Source organism: Cavia porcellus, unplaced genomic scaffold (assembly GCF_034190915.1).
Source record: "Cavia porcellus strain 051 isolate PalLab524CR breed Dunkin Hartley unplaced genomic scaffold, mCavPor4.1 scaffold_9, whole genome shotgun sequence".
In the NCBI taxonomy this organism is placed as follows: Eukaryota; Metazoa; Chordata; class Mammalia; order Rodentia; family Caviidae; genus Cavia; species Cavia porcellus.
The window spans coordinates 92613386-92636694 of NW_026947492.1; the positions used below are offsets into that span (position 1 = coordinate 92613386).

Here is a 23309-nt window from a genome sequence, read left to right on the forward strand (position 1 = left end):
TAAAGAAGGAGGAAGGTGGGTAAGATATGGGATTAAGAAAAAAATGACACTAACTGCATTATGTATATGTACCAACTCCTCAAGATAAATGTAAACTTTGTGTACTATAAACATGTATATAAAAAGTCCTTGAGCAGCTCACCCATGTAAGGTATCACACATGAGAAACCACAAGATGTGTTCCAGTTAAGAGAGTATCTGTAAAAAGTTTTACTTTTGTGTAATTTTTAATACAAGCATCTAAATTCTTAGGTAAATCCCTATAGGAACAAAATATGGCACATATTCCAGAAATGAGAACACATACACACATTTTTTGCATTTAGGCTCTTTAAGTCACTATGCAATGATTATCGGTACGCCTTTAGGCTCTTTAAGTCACTATGCAATGATTATCGGTGCGCCAAGAACAGGAACAGTCAGATACTGAAGAAAAGGAGATACGAGAAACATCTTTTATTTCTTCTAAAGAGGTGAAAATAAGTAAGCTTTTTTTTATATTTCTCACTTGTAAGATTTTTAAACTCTTAAAAATGCAAATCTCCTCTTCTCAAAGCACATGCCATCTTCAAAAAAAATCTTAGCAATATACATTTGCACTCAAAGAAAAACATGCAGCGCCATTGTCTTCTGACAAAATTCTGCATTAAAACCCACGCGACTTTCAGCAAATATCCCCCCTTTATTTAGGGACTCCAACCACAAACATTCAGTGCAATTATTTATGTTTCTTATTTCCGTAGGAAACACAGGACCAAATGATGTCTTCTGACTACAACTGTTTCCTGATGGTTGAGCAACAGTCTCCCTCTGCTTTATTTGAAAGTATTCTCTTTATTTAATTTGCTGACATAAGGTACAACTAGAATTCAGGAAAACTTGAGGATGCAAGTGGAGGATAGAGGAGAAATACTTAAGGACTACCCTGTGCCATAAACTGAGGAAAAAAATTTACACAAAAAAATAAAACCAAAAAATATCAGGTTTTTTAATGCACCCTTTTAAAAAGTTTTTTTTTTTAAAGATTTCTGAAAGCAGCTTAATGTGAATCAAAAGCAGTTCCTGAGTAACTGCAGTAAACAGTCTTTAAATACATATATATGTACACATATACATGTACACACATATACATATATATTTGCAACTCTGCTCATTTTGGTTCTGCCTTAATTTACCTCCCCACAGTTTAGCTGAAGCACGTCCCTTCCTTCCTTTCAGTTCTCAATGTGCAAGTACGACAGCATCAGCTCTGGGAGTTGGTGTGGTGCAGATGTTTCTTACTCCTTGGTGGTCATCAGCATGTCTGTCAGGCCAGGTTTCTGGAATCCCTGCGGGTCAGTTTTCCCAATCTCACAAAATCTGTGAGTGCTGTGGACTCCTCACGTCTTTTTCATCATGCGCCGTGACTGCCATGAGTGGAGCTTGTTGTAGGCCGTCTGCAGCATCTCTTCTATGTGACTTACCAACTGAAAGACATGGCAAAACACGTAACGACCAGGCATAGGCAACCGACTTGAATCTGGCTCCCACTGAGCATTTCATCGCAGCTCCTACGGCTTCCCTAGTCACCCAGGTAATGCGTGAGCCCCTGCACAGGTCTTACTAGACTCATTGCGCATGGAAAAGGGAGCAAGTGGGATGCAGCAGATGGAAACACACCTGTTCTCAGTTGTCAAGTCTATGCTACCATTCATGACAATGGGACAATGCGAAAGTGGTAACGACTACAGGCCCCTGTCTCTTCTGTCAAAGGACAGAGCTGAACTAGGGTGCTGACCGGTCTGCCCACCAAGGCTAGGGTGATGGTGGTGTGGTGTTGGCATTATCTTACAGAACAACTGAGAAATGCTGGCTCTCTCTTGATTTTGACTTGGCAATGTCTGGGATTAAATCCAGTGCTGCATGCACACTCTGGTAGACGCACTCTACCACTGAGCTACATCTTCAGTTCTCAGGAATCTTTGCTTTTCAAGAGCTCCTGCACAATTTTATGAAGCACTTTTTTTGGGGGTGGGGGGCGCTTTTGGAGAGTTTCACTATGCAGTTCTGGCTGGCCTTAAACTCACAGTGATTCTCTTGCCTTGGCCTCCGGAGTGCTGGGATTACAGGACAGCACCACTATGCCCAGCCACTTTTTCACTTTTTGAGGTATTTTTCCGCTACAGCATTTCAGGATTGCAAAGTACCTCAGTACATTATAGAAAACCTAAGTGGGGTCAATATTTTACATGTGTGACAGTGCACCTTAGGCTAGGACCATAGATACACAGGTGGGGAAGGATTTTGACCTCATTATGGATATACAGGGTTACACTGGCTTTTTTATTGGGGGCAGACTGGCTTCGACTTCACTGGGATCCTCCTGCCTCAGCCTCCAGAATGCTGAGATTATAGGCATGCAACACCACGACCAGCTTGCCTATTATAATTATTTTTGTGACTGCTGATAGGGTCTTGCTATGTAGTTCAGCCTTGAACTTCCAACAATCCTGCTTCAGTCTCCTGAGTGCTGGGATTACTGTTATGTACCACCATGCCTGGCATAAAGCACCAATTTTTTTGTGTGTTTTTTTCAGTACTGGGGACTGAACCCAGGTCGTTCATACTGAGTGACAGCTCCAACTCACCCTTTTTTTTGGTATTAGGGATTGAACTCATGACCACGCACTTACCAGGCAGGTGCTTACCCTCCCAAGCTAATTCCTCAGCCCCTCCAATCCCTTCTTCTTGAGACAGAATCTCACTAAGTAGCTGACTGCCCAGACAGGGCTTGAACTTGCCACCATTGTCTCTGACTTTTAGAGTGGTGGGATTTTAGGCCTGTGCCTCCATGACTGGTGCAGAGAAGATGAACACCACGCCCTCCTCTAAGCCTGTGCATGGCCTCCAAATCTGTTTCAACACAGCACTTGAGACACAATCAACTGAGAAGGTACAAGACTTAAAACACTGTCACCATTAATCTGCTGTGGGAGGCTCTCTAAGGCTCTTTTCTCATTTTAAGTGATGCAATTTTATATTACAAGAAAGCCAACTTAGAACATGTAAGGAGGCCAGGAGTTAGCTCAGTGGCTTAAATGACTATCTGGCAAGCTCAAGGTTGTGAGTTCAATCCCTGGTACCAAAAAAACCTAAAAAAGAATATCTAAGAAACAAACAAACACGAACATCACCTTCCAATTGTAAAATCCTCTGACTATACTGGTTACTGAAATACTGGATCTTATGTCTGTATGTACTAGTCTTTGCCAGTTAACCTCTGGAAGGATTTGCATTCACATACACAAACTGCCTTGCATGGCTGCTCTGCAATTGGTTTAGAAATGAAACTAAAAGTGACACTTCCTTCCTCAGTGATTGTCCCTGCCGTGACCAGTCAAGGAAGCTGAAGCCAGGAACTGTTTTTCAGTTTACTGTGAGGCAGTAAAAAACTGCCTTTCCCTCCATTGCTAGGTATGTGTGTGTTATTTTCCAAACCAATACAGTTTTTTAGCTATTTATGCACAGATTTATAAATCTATAAAACACGGGGATGATTATTACAGTTGCACTACTTGACCTGACTGAAGAATATGCATTTTACACACTCTTCTGAATGAACGGCACTTTCCAGTCAAAAAAAAAATAGTACTAATGAGCAACAGCAGAGGACAAAGTGTCTCCCCATCTATCTGAAAGCAAACATTTCACTGCAAAGAAAATGAAAATGAGATCAAAATCAAAATTAGATTGTTGCCTTACATTTGTGCTTAAATACTGTCTCCGAATTTTTTCCTGGAATGGGCAAAGCTTTGTAACTTGGAATCGTTCCAAATTACTTTTCATTTTCACTACCTAAAAAAGATGAGAAACAATGAATTACAGAGAGATACAAAAGAACCTGTGGGGACCAAGTAATGACTACTATCTTCTCTATGAGGAGTTTACTTTTGCTATAGAAAAAATTTAAAAACATGTAAAAGGAAGAAAATAAAAAATATGTTATATCCTTTATTCAGAGACCATCTTTTTTTTTTTTTTTTTGAGACAGGGTCTCATTAGGCATTTCAGGCTGGCCTTGTACTCACAGTGATCCTCTTGCCTCAACCTGAGTGGTTGGGTAACAGGCATGGGCCACCATGCTTGGCAGTAGAGCAATATTTCTGTGGTTACACACACACACACACACACACACACACACACACACACACACACAATATATATTTTTCTTGAGACAGGGTCTCACTGTGTAGTTTGGGAAGGCCTTGAGCTCACTATGTAGCTTAGGCTGGCATCGAACTTGCAATGATCTTCCTGCATGCTGGGATTACAGGCATGTGCCACTGCACTCAGAATTCGGTGAGTTTCTAAATAGTGAATTTCTATGTCAAAGAATTTATAGCCAGTGCAAAAAAAATTTAATAGTAAGTCTGGTCAGGGGTTTAGTTCAGCAGCACAAGTGCTGACCTTGGCAAACTCGAGGTCATGAGTTTGATTCCCACTACTGGGCTGGGGGTGGGGGAAACTGAAGAAAAAAATAAAAAAAAAACTGAAAAAGAAAAAAATAAAAAAACCCCTGAAAATTCCCTTGATGTTTTTGGCACTGGGAATTGAACTCAGGACTTTGTGCTTAACAGGCAGGCACTGTGTTGCTGAGCTATACTCTGCCCCTTAATTTATTGGTCATTTATATTCATTCCTTTTTTGTTGTACGTTTTTATAATCCAGAGTGGCCTGATAGCGCATGCTGGCCTCCAACTTGTGATCCTTCTGTCTCAGCTTCCTGAGTTCTGGATTACAGATGTGCCACCATGCCTGGTAGCTATATATATTTTAGGCAAGCTTTGAACCCACAGCAACCCTCCTGCTACAGCCTCTCCAATGCTGGCATTACAGGGGTATGCCACCATGTCAAGTTATTCTTTTATCAATTGCTTAGTGGATCTTCTATTTTTCCTGTGGTACGGGACTGAACCCAGGACTTTGTCTATGTTAAGCCCTTTACCACTGAGCTATACCCACAGGCCCTTTAAAATTCTTTGATATAGTTTTGCTAAATTGCTCATGCTACCCTCAAACTTAGGATCCTCCTGCCTCAGAATCCCAAGTAGATAGAACTGTGTGTGCCACCATGCCTGGGATCTATGTGGTATTTTAGTGAGGATTTTCTCTCTGTGCTTTTCTAGGATGTGGGGTACTGAATTTAGGCCTGCGCACATGTGCTAAGTACATGCTCTGTCACTAAGCTATTCCACTATTCTGCATCTTTTTCTTGTTTTTGACACAGGGTCTCTCTGACACAGGGAGCTCCCTGGACTCCAGCTCAGTATGTAGCCCAGGCTGGCCTCAAATTCATGTCACGATCCTCTGCCTCAGCCTGAGTGCTGGGATTACAGCTGCCACTGCTGACTCTTTTATCTTTTTTCTTTTATCTTTTTTTTTTAAACTGGAGATCGAACTCACAACCTTGCACTTGCCAGAAAGGCGTTTGTGCCACTGAGCTAAATCCCCGGACCTGTATCTTTTTTTTAATGATTATTTTAAAGTGAAATCAATGTTGTATTTTTCTATTTCAAATCTGATTTGCTTTACAGGTTTTAGTGTTAAGCAGCTAGCATTGGAGCTGGATTTACGCCTTGTCTAGGCCCTGAATTCAATGTGAAGCACTAAAAAAAGAGCAGTAAATAACTTTTTCTTTGGTATCAGAGATCGAACTCATGACCTTGTGCTTGCCAAGCAGGCACTTATGCCACTAAGCTAAATCCCCGGTCCAAAAGCAGTAAATAAGGTAGTACTGTTTTTCGTCAGTCCTCCTTTTGGACTTCATTATCAAATGTATCAAATCAATAGTGGTTTTTTTTTGAGACAGGTTCTTACTATGTAGTCCAGGTTGGCCTTGAACTAGAGGTGATCCTCCTGCCTCCGTCTCCCAAGTGCTGAGATTATAGGTATATGCCCACTGTGCCCAGCAAATCAATGATTCTTTTAAAATTTTATTTTCTTTTTTGTTTTTTTGAGACAGGGTCTCACAATGTGTACTTTAGGCTGGTCTTGAACCCATTATTAGCCCAGGCTGACCTCAAATTTGTGGTAATCCTTCTGCCTCAGCCTCCCAAATGCTGGGATTAGAGGTATGCACCACTATGCCTACATAAATTTATGTATTTTTTCTCACGTGATTTGTGTGGGTCTCTTTTGTTCAATTTATTGTGGCTTAAAAGTAGGCTTAAATTTTAAATTGTATAATTATTAGTTATAGAACTAGTCTGGATCTCAGTTTCTTAATTCATGAAATGAGTATAATTGAAACACTCCATAAAAACACTGTGAGGCTTAATCGAAATAATATATGCAAAAGGGTCACACCAGTGTCTGGCACATGGTAAACACTCAATACTATTTTCCTATTTGAAAATAACACCTAAGCCACTACTACAGTAACTAACTGTGCTTAGAACTAGTTCCCACCTTTTCTTCTAGGAATGGTGTATTCACAGGAAAGCAGGACCAGAAATGTCGAAGAAGTTCTCCAACAGCCACATACAAGTGTTTCAATTCAGACTGAATATCATTTGGCACCATCTCTGCAAAAGGAAGAGCCACAGGGTAAGCTATTTTCACATGTCTGCTGTCTGACAAAGGACTGCTCAAGGTATCTCAGTGGCACAGTACATGGTTAACATGTATGAGATCCTGGGTTCAACTCCTAGCACCATGGACACAAAATGACTGCTCAGTGAAGACCCCACAACTGCTCCCAAACCAAAGCCAATACAAACCAAAAAACTCAAAGGGCCCTGGACTTACGGTTTATGGCTTGTTGTGTCCCTCCCTGCATAAGTGCTCCTCCAGGTGACAGTGCTGCGATGGTACTACTAGCAGCACTACTTGAGAGAACCTGAAAAAGAAGAGATTTACCTTTTTTCTATCTTTCTGATCATTTCAGTTTTATAGCAAAAAGTAAAACATTTATTCCTGTATACAAGCACCATTTAGAGCAAAGTAAACTACTTTCCTCAAAGCCAGAAATGATGTGTAGAAAATCTGATTTCAGAAACACAGTATTTCCTCTTATCAGTTCTGCTTTCTGAAATTTTAATTGCCTATTCTCAACTATAGTTTGAAAACGCTGAATGGGAAATGCCAGAAGAAACAACCTATGCGTTTCATGCTAAGCCCAGTTGTGAGTAGGATGATGAAATGGTACAGTACTATGTGCTGGACTAGAACATGAGTCATCCATCCTCTTGTTCAGGACCTCCATGCTATATACACTAGCCAGCCTGTCGACACTCGGAAGTCATCTCAGTTACCAGATCTACTCTAGATCTACTGCTCAGTGTTACAGTGCCAGTACACAACTTTTATTTTACTTAATAGTGGCCCCAAAGTGTGAGAACACTGATGCTAACAATTCAGATATGCAAAAAGAAGCCATAAATTGCTTCCTTTAATGGAAAGCTCTGGATGTAGGGAAAGAAAAAATGCTGAGGTTACTAAGATCTATGTTAGAAAGAAATCATCTGTGTGTGAAGTTGTGAAGAAGTCAAAAGAAATTCATACTAATTTTTGCTGTTGCATCTTTAACTGCTAACGCGATGACCACAGTGCCTGGCAAGTGGTTAGTGGTTAAGATGGAAAAGGCATTAAATTATAGGGTTTGCTTTGCAGTATCTAGTGGTGGTCTTGAAAGGTGTCCCCTGTGGGTAATGGGGGACTACTGTATCAGGCAAGTCCACTGTACATTCAAAACTTGCAAGATTTTCCTTTTACGATCTTTCTTTTTTTTTTTTATTAAGATCATTCTTAAGCACTAATTGGACAAGTGAAAGTAAAACCTATTGATGGGGCTAGGTATGCAGCTCAGAGGCAGAGCTTGTGCTAGGCATGTGGTGAAAGTCTGGGTTCAATCACAGGCAATGCAAAACAGAACACAATACGCCTTGCATGTCCACATGTATCTCTCTTTTTTTTTTGTCTTTTTCTTTTTTATTGGTACCGGGGATCAAACTCATGACCACATACTTGCAAGGCAGGCGCTTATGCCGCTGAGCTATATCCCCAGCCCCCACATGTATCTCTTGATATAAGAGTGTATGTGTGGAATCAACAGAACAGGAAATCTGTTTTCCATTTCTTTATGGTGAGGCGGACTGAATTGAGGGCTTTGCATATGCTAGGTAAGTGCTCTACCACTGAGCTATGCCTCTAGCTCCTCACCTTTACTTATTAAGGAAATGAACAAACATAACCAAAAGGGGACATATATTTCCACAGTGTTGGTATTAACATTTATAGACATAATTTATCTATTCTGTGAGTGCCTCACAAGTGCCAGGGTACTTGTGGCTATGGGAGAGATAAATCATCCGTGGAAGAGCCATGGCATTAGTATATGTATTTTCCAGTGGACATTTTTTGACAGAAATTTATGTACATATGGATTTGACTTAAAACATGTACGAAATAAAGCTGGCCAACAAAGGCATTTGGATTACCACTACAGAAATGAAGGGACTTAATAACGTGATTTGAAACTGCAGAGTAATGAGATCAACTATGTATTCTTAGGAATAACTTGCATTAACACTGCAAAGTTTATCAAATTTACTAAACCAAATTGAAATACTGAAATAAGGGTTGACAGAACTGCTAACTAAAATGCGAAGAGTCAGAGTCAGAGTCATCTTGGTTTTTTAAAAATTCCTTTAGTACGGGCTGGGGATTTAACTCAGTGGCATAAGCACCTGCCTTGTAAGTGCACAGTCATGAGATCTCCCGTACTAAAAAAAAAAAAAAAAAAAAAAAAAAAAAAAAAATTCCTTTAGTAGAAAGAATGTCTTTAAATCCAGTTAAACTATTACCTACATAGTTGTGCTCATAAATTGAGGAATTATGGTACAGAAATTTTGGACTTTAGACAGAAGTTACCTACCTGAGTTAACTTGGGTGTGTAAGCTTCCATTTCTTGTTTAATACTTTGAAAAGAATTAATAATGTCCTGACTTGTTGCATACTGTACTGACTGGATCGGAGTTGGACCATGGTAATACCTGGAAATTAGCACAGAAGAAATAATCACTCAGATGGTGAAGGTAGTCAGTATCTGATTTCCCAGCATTTTAGTGGCTGAAACATTTCTGCTCAAAGCAAAAATTTACAAATTCTAAACAAAAACCACACTATTACAATAAAATAATTCCTGTAAGAGAAATAAGGTGTCACCATATTCGGCCTACAAAAGTAAATTTTTAAGAGAAAGGGATACTGTACTTTTATGGTGATAAACCAAAAAAAGTGAGTGCTACATTTGTGGAGTATATTCGGCAGTGACTTGTTACATAACTATTCTGCTTCGAATTTATTTACCATTAACCAAACTTACCTATCTGACTTCTTGAGGTTTAGTGCAATTGTTTTTATGGAATTATTTTTTCCCAAGTCTTCATACTCAATGGACTCTTGTAACTTTGCCTAGAATTATTAACACAGTACTTTTGGTCAGTAACTGTCTCTTAACAAGTAATGAACATGTCTGAAAAAGTAAAATCATGTAGTTGTTTGGTAAAAATGAAAGTTTTCTACTGTGACCTTTACTTCCTAGAGATAAGTTTCATAGATAAATGGTTGAACCAATTTTCTCATCAACCACTTACATAAAGAATCAATTTTCTGATCATATTATTACTGAATTACTTTTTTGGGTGGTCTTTTTGAGACAGGGTTCAGGCAAGCCTTCAACTCACTTTGTAGCCAGGCTGGCCTCAAACTTGCAGTGATCCTCCAGCCTCAGTCTCCTGAGGGCTGAGATCACAGTAAGTGCTATCACGCCCATCTTGAATTCTTCACTTTATAAAGTCAATATGCTACATAGAAATTTGTGTATCACATAGCCAGCTATGGTGGTGCTATGCAATTCTTCTGTAGCTACCAAGCATAGAATCAGAACATTCAGCTTATCCAGTATATCTAAAGAATGTCAATTTGAAAACATAACATTGAAACTGCCCCTATATTTTAACAGTGTTACCTAGACTCAGCCTCTTATCTGTACTACTTCCCTATATCCATTAGCTGACTTCAAGGCATGCTGATACATTTTATGCTTTTCTTGTTTTTCTTGTATTGTTGGGGATTCAAGTTTTGCACTGAGTAGGTTTAAGTGTTTCACCACTATGCTACACATCCTCAGCTCAGCTTTTTTTTTCCCCTGGTGAGATAGGGTCTTGCTATGTTTTCAGGCTGATCTTGAACTGTGTAGCTCAGGCTGGCCTCAAATCAGTGATTCTCCTGTCTCAGCCTCCAGACTGCTGGGATTTCAGGAATGTGCCACCACACCCAGCCTAATTTGAATTTCTTACATAGCAGTCAGCTAGTGACACACTGGAGTATTTTTGGCCAGCACTTAGTATACATTAGGAAAATCAACATGGAAAAATTTTTTTTTCAGAAGCTGCCTAGGCTGAACTTGAACTTGAGATTTTGTCTCAGCTTCTCAGGGTACTAGGATTATAGGCGTGTGTCACCTTGCCTGGTCTTTTTCTTTTTAAAAAAAGGATCTGAGGTTGCTAAGGCTGGTCTCAAACTTGTGATTTTTATACCTCAGTCTCTCAGGGCAGCTGAGATTACAAATGTGGTCCCCTATGCTAGGTTATTGCTACACTTTAAATGAGGTTATGTCTTGATATACCCATTGCAAACTAAAAATATCATGAATTGAACACACAATATTTTAATAAATCTATGGTAAAAGTAAAATTTGAAATTGACAACCATCTGCATGTCACCATTTCTTTTTTTTTAAGATAGGATCTTGCTATGTGGTTTGGGATAGCCTTTAATTCACTATGTAACCAAGGCTGGCCTTGAACTCATGGTGATCCTCCTGCCTCAGCTTCCTGAGTCCTGGGATTACAGGTGTGTGCCACCATGCTTGGCTTAGTCCTTGTTTCATAAATGAAATTTTTTGGTGCTGGGGATTAAATCCAGAGCTGCATGCACACTAGACAGGTGCTCTGCCAGTGAGATACACCACAGCCCAATTAACCGTTTAAAGTAACTAACGACTGCGTAATCTTCACTGAACAGATGCATCACTGGATGTTTGCCACTGTCTCTTCAATACTTTAATGAGTGCTTGTATTCAAATCTCTGCACATACCTTTATTTTCTTAAAACAAATGTCTGGAAGTGGACCTCTGTCAGAGTAGAATTAAGAGCATAAATACTACAAATTTTGAGATAAGGTCTTGCTAAATTGTTCAGACTAGCCTCAATCCTTTTGCCTCAGCCTTCTGAATAGCTGGGTTTACAGGTGTATACCAATATGCCCAGCTCATAGCATATTTTTATACTTTCGGAGAAACATAGGCACTAGAATAACTTTGCAAATTTGCAGAAAGAAATATGCAAGTAGTCCTCAATAATCCCATACAATTTTTAAAAATATCTAATGAAAAATATATCCAGCTCTGAAACACTATGTTTAACAGGAAGGCAAATTGATTTTCTTTTTAAAACATATACATGAAACTTTATTCATCTCCTTTGTCAAATATTCTTTCCCAGATAACAAAGCCATACACAAAATACAATTTATATATATATATAATACAGACACACACACACACACACACACACACACACACACACACACACACGTGAAGGGAAAATAAACAACCAATAAAAACAGATTTGAGTCCATGCAAACTTGGCTAAGCCAAAGTTGAGCAGCTTTGCAATGCTCTACATTTGCAGCCAAAAACTTGAACTACACAACATAAAATCATCACAGGTATCTTTTATCTGGAAAATCCAAGTCTTACATGGTCCAATTTGTTGCCCATACCCTTTTTTTTTTTTTTTTTTTTTTTTTTTTTTGTCTTTTTCGGTACCAGGGATCGAACTCACGACTGCCTGCTTGCAAGGCAGGCGCTTATGCCGCTGAGCTAAATCCCCAGCCCCTGCCCGTACCCTTTTGACTGCTGGCTGAAAGCAGTCTGCATCTCCAGAACTTCCATCCATGCGGCTGGGCTCCCCGTTTGGTTCATTTTGTGCTTCTCTTAAAACAAAAGGGAAAAAATTAATATTAGAAACTAGGAGCAGGCCACACCTCCCCTCTCCACCTGGAGAGCCTGAGGAGCTAGCAATGGCACCTTTGCCTATATACTTAACTGTTTCCGGAGACCTGCTGCCAGGACCATGGCACTGTGGTGGTTAAACCTCTTGATGATGGCAGTGTTACTGCTCTCCTTGATGGATTTAGAATTGGAAGTAGAGGGCACAGAAGAAATGCCATAGCCCTATGAGATAAAATTTGGTAGATTAAAAATCAAAGTAAGACTCTAATTTTCTTTTTTTTCAAATAGGGTCACACTATGTAGTCCAGACTGACCTCAAACTCAGTGATCCTGCTGCCTGAGCCTCCTGAATGTTGTGATTGTAAGTATGCACTACCATGCCTGGCTGCATTTCCAATTTAAAGAGCAATTTCTGATCTAGTCATCAAAACACTAAACAAAATACAGTAGGGGGAAAAGCATGGACTACAGAGTCAGACGGATTTCAAATTCTAGCTTTATTACTTTTTCTAATTCTTAGGCAAGGCAGGGTAATCAATTTTTTCAAGCTCTGTAAAATATGCTATTGGAGAATTAAATAATTTATACTTTTTCTTTTTTTTTTGTTTTTTTTGAGGCAGGGTCTTGTTATGCTGTCCAGGCTGGTCTCAAACTCATAGTGATCCTCTTGCCTCAGTCTCCTAAGTGCTGCACAAGGTGGTACACAAGGGTGCACCACCATACCTGGCTTTAAATAATACTGTTAAATAGAAAATGTGTGCATGCTATGTGCTACAATTTGAAGATAAGTAAACATTTTTTTTATTTATTTATTTTCTTTTTCGTTTTTATCGGTACCAGGGATCGAACTCATGACTACCTGCTTGCAAGGCAGGTGCTTATGCCACTGAGCTAAATCCCCAGCCCCTAAGTAAACATTTTAAAGTCATTTCTTCACAGAAGCCTCCCCAACCACTCTGAAGTAGCTTCCCCTATGAAGCCCAGTCATGCCACCAGGTTACCCCATTTTGTCACTTTCAAAAAAGATCATGTTTTCACCTCATTTTATTTTAAAACAGCCACTCTCTCTCCTCTGTTGTATAAATTCCACAAGGCTGGTCTTGGTCTTAAATAGTCCTATAGACCTTGGTCTTAAATAGGACTATATACCTTAAATAGTCCTATTCCCAGTACACTGCACATTATGTATAAAGCACTTAAGAATTATTTGATCAACTGAGAACCCTGGGTTACAGAGCCTAAATACTAGTTAGCAGGAAGACAGGCAATCAGCCAGTACAGGCAAGCAGGAGACAGGTGGTATGAGAGAAGAAGTGGTCAATCCTACTAACGGGGAAGAGGTTCAAAAAACCTTCAATAAATATGGCAAGATAAACAGGTGCTTGGCAGGCAGATATGGGGAGAGTAACACTGGGGCAAGGACAACTGTTTAAACAAAAGCATGTATTACTCAGCAATAAAAAAGGATAAACTTGAGGCTTGTGGAGGTAAATAGATGCAACTTGAGAGCATATTGGTAAGTGAAAAAAATCAGACTCACATGTATAAATATAGTATTGTCTTCTTAGTGTAAAAAACTGAAACAGTAAATAAGATCCAAAATATACAATAGATATTATGAAAATGGAAAAAAAGTGCTCAAAAGGAAAGAACAACTGGTATAGGGAAAAGGAGAAAAAAAAGGTGGTACCACATAAGCCAGGGAACTACACTACTAACTTGTTTATCAAAAAAGAGTACTTTGTGGTCAGTTTTTTTCAGTATCTAAATATTTTTTCAAATTCATTTTATTCAAAGATAAAAAGAAAAAAAATAACAAAATTTTGAAACACATCCATCAAAGGGCAGTAATGGTACCTGCTTAGCACACTGTCATCCCCAAATCATCCACCCAGAGCACAAGACATCTGCATTCTATTGTCCAAACAACACCAGCACAGATCTTTTCCTTCCGAGAACTTGGAGAAATCAGTAACTATCTTAATTAGCTTTTATATACATGTGTGGTTTCTTTCAGCTTTTTACACTAGTGAGACAATACAATGTTTACGTGTCTTATTTATTTCACTTATGAATATAGACTCATGTTGCATCCATTTACCTGTAAAACTCTCAAGTTTATATTCCAGTACTCCACTGCATAAAAATACCACCTTTTTTACCCATTCCTCAGTTGATGAGCATTTAGGTTGTTTTCAAAATCTAGCTATTACATACTGTGCTGCTATAAATATGGGTGCATACACATCTCTGTGGTATGATGTTTTTAATTCTTTTGGGAAGATACCTGGAAGGGTGAATAGCTGAGTCGAATGGGACCTGTAGCCCTAGTTTTTTGAGGAATCTCCACACTGATTTCCACAGTGGCTGCACTGCATTCCCCCTACAGCCCCTTCAACATTTGTCATTGCTTGATTTTTTGATACTAGCCATTCTTTCTGGGATGAGGTGGAATTTCAGTATGGTTTTAATTTGCATTTCTTTTTTTTTTTTGTCTTTTTCGTTTTTATCGGTACCGGGGATCGAACTCACGACTGCCTGCTTACAAGGCAGGCGCTTATGCCGCTGAGCTAAATCCCCAGCCTAATTTGCATTTCTTGAATGACCAGAGATGCTGAACATTTTTTCACATATTTATTTGCTTGAACAACTACTCTAAAATAACAACATGCAATATATATATATTTTTTACCGGTACCAGGGATCGAACTCATGACCACACACTTGCAAGGGAGGCACTTATGCTGCTGAGCTAAATCCCCAACCCCAATATAATGCAATATATTAATTAGTGTTAATTTCTTTTTTTGAAACTGCTTCGTTTTTATTTTTTGTTTAAAAAAAAAAGAGCCATGTAATGCTGCTGTCTTGGGTTGATACACAATTTGGTACATGCAGAATGAAGGGTGAGACAAGACTAAAGATGATTAAAACACAAAATACAGTTATGTAGCATATGTGAGGCCCTGGGCTCGATCCCAGGATCCTCCTTACCTACCAAGAGGTAAAAGATCATGAAAGGACTTAGGCCATTCACTCACTTACCAGATAATTACCAGTGCTTCATATATACTATCATGTGCTGGAGACAACAGTAACAAGAATACGTCCCATGGGGAGCTGGGGATTTAGCTCAGCGGCATAAGTGCCTGCCTTGCAAGCAGGCAGTAGTGAATTCGATCACTGGTACCAATAAAAAGAAAAAGACAAAAAAAAAAAAAAAGAATACGCCCCACGGAATTTGTACCACTAAGAAGTCAATGACTAGCAGTTTTCAAGTAAAACAAGCAAGCAAGGCAGAAACAGTATTTCTGCTGCATGCACACCACCATTTGGCTAAAACAAGATCTCTTTTTCTTTTTTTGAGATAGGGTCTATATAATTTATACTGGTCTCAAACTCCTGAATGATAGGATGATGGTGTGGGCCCCTAAGCCCGGCAAGTAAGGTCTTTTTTAAAAGTGACAAATGTTATGAAGAAAAGAGAGAGGCTAACAAGATGGAATGACTAGATCTGGAAAACAAAACAAAACAGAGCAAAAGCTGACTAGCAGAAAGACGACTGTAAACTTTTGCATGGAAGTAAAAGGAGGTCTTTATATCTGGAACATGAGTAAAAGGAAGAAGTTGAAACAAATGTAAAAGCAAGTAGGGCCAAATTGAGCAGAACATTACAGGAGTTTTTTTTTTTGGTTTTTGTTTTGGCTTTCTGAGACAGGGTGTCGCTAAGTGGTTCAGGCTGACTTTGGGTCACTTTGTAGCCCAGACTGGTCTCAAACTTGTAACAATCCACCTGCCTCAGCCTCCCCAGTGCGGGGATTACTGGTGTGCACTACCACGCCTCACAGGAGTTTTGTTTTTTGAGACAGGGTGCTGCTATACAGTTGAGGCAGGCTTTGGGCTTACTTTGTAGCCCAGGCTGATCTTGAATTTGAGATGATTGCCTTGTCTCAGACTCCCAAGTGCTGGGATTACAAGCATGTACAACTATACTTGGCAAGGATTTTTTATTTTACTCCAAGTTCCATGAGAAGCCACTGAAAAGCTTCACAATGGGAAACATTATCATCTGATTTAAAAATTATTGCTAAGCTAGGCATGATGTCACACACTTGTAATCCAGCACTCAAGAGGCTGAGGCAGGAGGATCTCTTGCAAGCCAGAGACCAGCCTGGGCTAACAAAGTGAGCTCAAGGTCAGCCTGAACTGCATAGCAGCACCATCTCAAAAAAAAAGAAAGAAAGAAAGAAAAGGCTTACTGCTAGAGGACAATGAATGGTAGGAGATACAAGTGCAAACAGAAAGATCACTAAGGAGGCAACATGAGTGGTCAAGCCGAAGACAGTGGCAACTGAAGTGAAAAGGTTCAAGATTCTGTGGAGCTCAGAGATGCATAGCAGGACATAATGATGAACTGAATGCAGGACACAAATAAAGGCACTGAACCAAGGAACTGCCCTGGTTTTGGCTTGAGCAAATTTTAATGTGGTTTACAGACATATGGAAGAGCCAGAATAGAAAGGTTGGGCTGGGGATTTAGCTCAGTGGCATAAGCGCCTGCCTTGCAAGCAGGCAGTCGTGAGTTCGATCCCTGGTACCAATAAAAACGAAAAAGACCAAAAAAAAAAAAAAAAACCAAAAAAAACAGAATAGAAAGGTTTATGAGGATGGGAAGCATCTTAAGCTGAGATATAATGAAGTGTCTAATTGGGGATATCAAGTATGCAGTTAGATTTATGATTGTGAAACTGTAGAATTAGATAAGGGCTATTTTTTTTTTTTGTATTTTTCTTTTTTATCGGTACCGGGGATCGAACTCAGGACTGTCTGCTTGCAAGGCAGGCGCTTATGCCGCTGAGCTAAATCCCCAGCCCCAGGGCTATTTTTTAAAAAAAAAAAATTTATTTAAAAGGAAAAAGAAAAAAAGCAGAACAAAACAAAACAGTGTAAGGGTACAAGTAATTCAGAACTACAGAAAGGCAAAAAAACCAAAAAACAGTATGCTATCACTAGTTAATAGATTACTCGCTATCATCTTAGAAACGGTGTTTCAGGTCACAGGATCAAAGCACACAAAGCGAACATTCAAACAGTGAGACTGTAAACAGTAGTGTTCAGTAATCCAATCCAAACTATTAATATGGTCTTCTATGTAACACACCTAAACACCCTTGCTGTTGTATCCTTCAGGGCACTTTTCTTTCCCCTCTTTATTACAACAAAATTTACACATTTTGGGCTTAATTGCTCCCTTAGATCTTATTACTTTTTTTTTTGTAAGAGAATAAAATCAAGCATGATAAAACAAAGCTGTCAGTCAAAACCAAGGACAGACATAGCACATGATGTAAAAACAGAGTACAAGGTTATCAACAATGGTTACCATAATGCCTCTTGTATCCTTAAGAAGAATTGTCTATCTCTTTAGGTATTATAAAGTTAAACATAACAGTAGAGAACAAGACCAATAAAACCTAAACTTTGTAAATCTTACAGCACCTCAAAAGAGGATAATAGTCAAACCAGAATGGGCATCATAGTGAATCTTATTGCCTTTAAAGTAGTTGCCTATACTCTGATACTTGATACTTTCATACAGAGCAGAATAGAATCTAATCAGTCAAAACAAGATAACTGGGGTATTACAGGACTTCAAGGTGACAGGAAATCAAAAAAGTTACTATAATATATCCTGCTAGATTTTTTATTTTTTCCCCTTAGCTTAAAAAAGGAATATTAAAAAATTAAATAATTTTTTAATGAATAGGGGAGAGGATGAGATAAAAGGGGGCATAACAACGTAACAATACAGGTTAAAGCATGACACTTTCAGCAACCTAGTGCTTCACCACCAAATAACACGACTTAATAGTAGTTACCATAGTGTCTTTTTCTTTGAAATATTTGAATATAACTTCATATGCTATAGCATCAAACATATCAAGACTGTGTAACAGCATTCAAGTGGATGAAAGCATTGTAGAGTATTTAGAACCAGCTAACAGAAAAAATGATCAATGGTTTCTATAGGTCTCTTTGCTTATAACAATTTTTGTTTATACTACCACATAGGATAAAATCCAGCAAGCCACAACATGAGAAAATCAATAGAGACAGAAGAGCCATAGTTTGGTGCGGCTTTAGACAAGATGATATTAAATCAGTACTAGCTATTATGATATCTTATTTTCTTCAAAGTAGCTGTTCACTGCATCATAGGCCATAATATCAAACAGCACAGAATAAAGCCATTCCAATTAATGAGTGAAAATTTTATAAGGCTTCAAGGCCACATAATGGGAAATCATGGTTATCATGTACTTTTATATATTTGAATCATTTCCTACACTAGGGAAACTATTCGGTGTTCACAGATGCAAGTTTGATTTAGTTCACTTATGAGTATGGTTTCAAGCTGCGCCCATTTATTGACAAATACCTCAATGTGATCCTTCTTTATAGCCAAGTAGTACTCCATTGTATAGAAATACAACAGCTTTTTTATCCATTCCTTGGTTGATGGACATTTGGGTTGTTTCCAAGATCTGGCAATTACAAATTGTGCTGCTATAAACATAGGTGTGCATATATCACTGTGGTATGATGCTTTCAGTTCTTCTGGGAAGATGCCTAGAAGTGGAATAGCTGGAATAAATGGGACTTCCTTTTTTTTTTTTTTTTTTTGTCTTTTTTTCATTTTTATCGGTACCGGGGATCGAACTCACAACTGCCTGCTTACAAGGCAGGTACTTATGCTGCTGAGCTAAATCCCCAGCCCATAAATGGGACTTCCAATCCCAGCTTTTTGAGAAATCTCCAGACTGACCTCCACAAAGGTTGTACCAGTCTACACTCCCACCAACAGTGTAGGAGAGTTCCTTTTCCCCCACAGCCTCTCCAGTACTTGTTGGTTTTCTTGATCCTGGCCATCCTTTCAGGAGTGAGATGGAATCTCAGTGTGGTTTTAATTTGCATTTCCCTAATAACCAATGATGATGAACATTTTTTCATGTATTTATTTGCTATTTGTATTTTTCCTTTGAGAAGTGTGTATTCATTTCAGATGGCCACTTTTGGATTGGGTCTTTGAATTTTGGGGATCTGATTTTTTAAAAAATTCTTTATATGTTTTAGACAAAAGTCCTTTGTCTGAGGGGGAGTTCACTAAGATCTTTTCCCAATTTGTGGGCTTTCTTTTCACTATGCTGGAGATTTTTGTTGACTTACAGAAACTTTTTAATAAGAGGTGGTCCCAGTTATTGATTCTGGGAAGTATTTCCTGTGCAGTTGGAGTCCTGTTCATGAATTCTCTACCTACCCCTATGTCTTCAAGGTTTCTACCTAATTTGTCTTCCAAAAGACTTAGTGTTTGTTTTAATATTCAGATCTTTGATCCATTTAGATTTTAACTTAGTACATGGTGATAGGCTTGGGTCGAGTTTTAGTTTTTGGCATATGGAGAGCCAGTTTTTCCAACACCATTTATTAAAAGACTGTCGTTTTTCCAGGGAACCTGCTTGGCTCCTTTATCGAAGATAAGGTGGTTGCGTGTGTTTGTAGTTGTGGTTGTATCTTCTAATCTATTCCATTGATGCTCTGTTTTGATTCCAGTACCATATTGATTTTACTACTGTTGCTTTGTAGTATAACTTCAAGTCAGGGATTGTGATGCCTCCTGCCTTGCCTTTGTTGCTTAGAATTGCCTTTGCTATTCTAGGTCTCTTCTGGTTCCAGATGAAATTTAGGAGTGATTTCTCTAGATCTATAAGGTATGTTGATGGTATTTTTATTGGGATTGCATTGAATCTGTGTAACAGTTTTGGGAGAATGGCCATTTTCACAATGTTTGTTCTTCCTATCCATGAACATGGGATGTCTTTCCATTTTCTGAGATCATCTTCAATTTCTTCAGTGTATGATAATTTTCCCTTATAGGTCTTTCACTTCTTTTGTAAGAGTAATTCCTAAATATTTCATTTTTTTGCTTGCTAGTGTGAAGAGTGTGGCTTCTCTTATTTCTCTCTCTGTGATTTTGTTGTTAGTGTATAAGAATGCTAGAAATTGATTTTGTACCCAGCTACATTACTGAATTTATTTATTATATCTAAGAGTCTTTCAATGGAGTTTAGGGGGTCTTCTATGTAGAGTATCATGTCATCTGCAAATAATGACAATTTAACTTCTTCTTTTCCTATCTTTATCCCTTTTATTTTTCTCTCTTGTCTAATTGCTTTGGCTAGTACTTCCAATACTATATTAAATAGGAGAGGTGATAAAGGACATCCTTGTCTTGTTCCTCATTTTAAAGTAAAGGCTTTCAATTTTTGGCCATTTAGTATGATGCTGGCTGTTGGTTTGTCATAAATGGCCTTTATTGTATTGAGGTAAAGACCATCTATTCCAATTTTCTGTAAAGTTCTTATCATGAATGAATGTTGGACCTTATCGAAGGCTTTTTCTGCATCTATGGAAATGATCATGTGATTCTTACTTTTGGCTTTATTGATATGGTGGATTACATTTATTGATTTACGTATGTTGAACCATCCCTGCATGCCCGGGATGAATCCCACTTGGTCATGGTGCATAATCTTGATTTGCTGCATCCTATTTGCCAATATTTTATTGAGGATTTTTGCATCTGTGTTCATTAGGGAGATTGGTCAGTAGTTCTCTTTTTCAGTTGGGTCTTTCTCAGGTTTTGGTACTAGAGTAATATTTGCTTCTAGGAATGACTTGGGAATTGCTTCTCTTTCAATTTCATTAAAGAGTTTGAGGAGTGTCGGTATTAGGTCTTCTTTGTATTTCTTGTAGAATTCTGCAGTGAATCCGTCTGGGCCTGGGCTCTTCTTTGTAGGTAAGGAATTAATTACGTGTTCAATTTCACTGATAGAGATTGGGTTATTCAGCAGTTTTACGTCCTCTTGATCTAGCTTTGGTACTTTGTATGTTTCTAAGAATCTGTCTATTTCTTCTATGTTATCAAACCTTTGAGAGTAGAGGTTTTCGAAATAGGTGTTGATGATCTTCTGTATATCTATTGAGTCTGTAGTGACTTCATCTTTTTCATTTCTTACTGCATGGATTTGAGCTCTTTCTTCCCTTTTTTTAAATAAGGTTGCCTAGGGGCTTATCAATTTTATTTATTCTTTCAAAGAACCATTTTTGATTTGTTGATTCTTTGGATTGTTTTCTTAGTCTCTATTGTGTTGACTTCTGCTCTGATTTTTATAATTTCCTCTCTTCTTTTGGCTTTGGGCTTGACTTGCTCTTCTTTTTCTAGCTGTTTCATGTGTAGCATCATGTTGTTTATTTGTATTCATTCTGTTTTCCTGATGTGGGAGCTCAGTGCAGTAAATTTTCCTCTGAGGACAGCTTTCATTGCATCCCATAGATTCCAGTAAGTTGTCTGTATTCTCATTTGTTTGTAGGTATTGCTTAATTTCTTTTTTAATTTCCTTTGTGACCCACTCATTACTCACGAGTGTGTTATTCAGTTTCCATGTGTTTGTGGGATTTTTGCAGTATCTTTTATCGTTAATTACTAATTTCATGGCACTATGGTCCGATAGCATGCAAGGGATAATTTCAACTCTTATGCATTTATTTAAATATGTTCTGTGAGTTAATATATGGTCTATTTTAGAGAATGACCCATGAACTGCTGAGAAGAATGTATATTCTGTTGTTGTTGGGTGGAATACTCTGTATATGTCTATTAAGTCCATTTGTTCACAGGTGCGATTCAGTTCTTTTCTTTGTTGATTTTCTGTTTGGTTGATCTGTCCATTGGTGTCAATGGTGTGTTAAGATCTCCTGTCAGAATTGTGTTACTGCTGACTTGGTTTTTCATTTCTGTTAGTACTTGTTTTATATCACTGGGTGCTCTGGAGTTTGGTGCATATATATTTAAGATAGTTATCTCTTCCTCTTGGAGTTTTCCCCTAACCAGTATGTAGTGACCTTCTTTATCCTTTCTGATCATTATTGGCTTGAAGTTGATTTTGTCTACAAACAGAATAGCTGCCCCTGCTTTTTTTTGGGGTTCCTGTTGCATGGAGTGTTGTTTTCCATCCTTTGACTTTGAGTCTGTGAGTATCCTTTTGAGTTCGCTGGGTTTCTTGTAGACAGCATATGGTTGGATTGTGTTTCTTGATCCATTCTGCCAGTCTGTTTCTTTTAATTGGTGTATTGAGACCATTTACATTAATAGTAAGAACTGTTATAAATTGGTTTATTATTGACATTTTTATCTTTCTGCTCTGTTCGTCTACTTTGTTTACTGGTTTTTTCCTAAATGTATCTAGGCTGTCTTTCAGTATTCTTTGCAGGGTTGGCTTGGTGATCATGAAGTTTTTCAGCTGATCTTTGTCATGGAAGTATCTTATTTCTCCATCAAATTTGAAGGACAGTTTTGCAGGGTACAGCAGCCTAGGTTGGAAATCATTTTCCTTTAGGATCTGAAATACATCACTCCATGTTCTTCTTGACTTTGTTTGTGCTGAGAAGTCTGCTGTGATTCTGATAGGTTTTCTTTTATAGGTGACCTGTCTTTTCTCTCTTGCAGCCTTTAACATTCTATTCTTTTGTTCAATTTCTGGGATGGTCATTATTATATGTCTGGGTATAGATTTATTTTGGTTGTGACTATTTGGAGTTCTATATGCTTCATTGATCTTGATATCAGTTTCCAATCTGTTTGGGAAATTTTCAGCTATTACTTCTCTAAATACCCTCTTGACCCCCTTTATGTTGTCCCCTTCTTTTTCATTCATCCCTATCAACCTTATGTTGTTTCTCTTTGTGTCATCCTATAGGTGTTGAATTGTTATTTCCTGCTTTCTTGTTATTTTTAAAAGATGTTTTCTTTCCTGTTCACTTGTTGCAATCTTGTCTTCAAGGTCTGAGATTCTATCTTCACATCATTGAGGCAGTTTTTACAACTTTCAATGTAGTTTTTGATTTCCTGTATATCTCTTTGCAGCTGTTTTATGTATTGTTTGTTTCTTATTATTGTTCATCCAGGGATTCTATCTTTTTGTTTAGTTCCTCCAATTTTTTAACTGCATCTTCTTTAGCTATGTTTAGCATCTGCTTCATTTCTTTTATCAATTCTTCTTTCATCTGAGAGAATATTTCTAGTTTGAATTCCTTTAAGGCTTCCCACACTTGCTTCTTTATTTCAGTTACCATTAGTTCAGGTATTTCAGTCATGTGGCATGTGTTTTCTTCTATGCTCATGGCTCCTGG

General features: G+C 38.3%; 1 protein-coding gene across 1 annotated transcript in view; it reads right to left on the reverse strand.

The window, feature by feature from the left end:
* Positions 1–441: 441 nt before the first annotated feature.
* Positions 442–23309, reverse strand: part of Gtf2h1 (general transcription factor IIH subunit 1) — a 41381-nt gene continuing 18513 nt past the window's right edge. Inside the window, exons 8-15 of the mRNA XM_003461221.5 lie at positions 12154–12281; positions 11953–12040; positions 9365–9453; positions 8915–9032; positions 6787–6877; positions 6448–6563; positions 3742–3834; positions 442–1466 (exon numbers count right to left, since the gene is read on the reverse strand). Coding sequence (XP_003461269.1) covers positions 1380–1466; positions 3742–3834; positions 6448–6563; positions 6787–6877; positions 8915–9032; positions 9365–9453; positions 11953–12040; positions 12154–12281 — 810 coding nt within the window. The 3' untranslated portion in view covers positions 442–1379. The remainder of the gene's footprint in view (positions 1467–3741; positions 3835–6447; positions 6564–6786; positions 6878–8914; positions 9033–9364; positions 9454–11952; positions 12041–12153; positions 12282–23309) is intronic.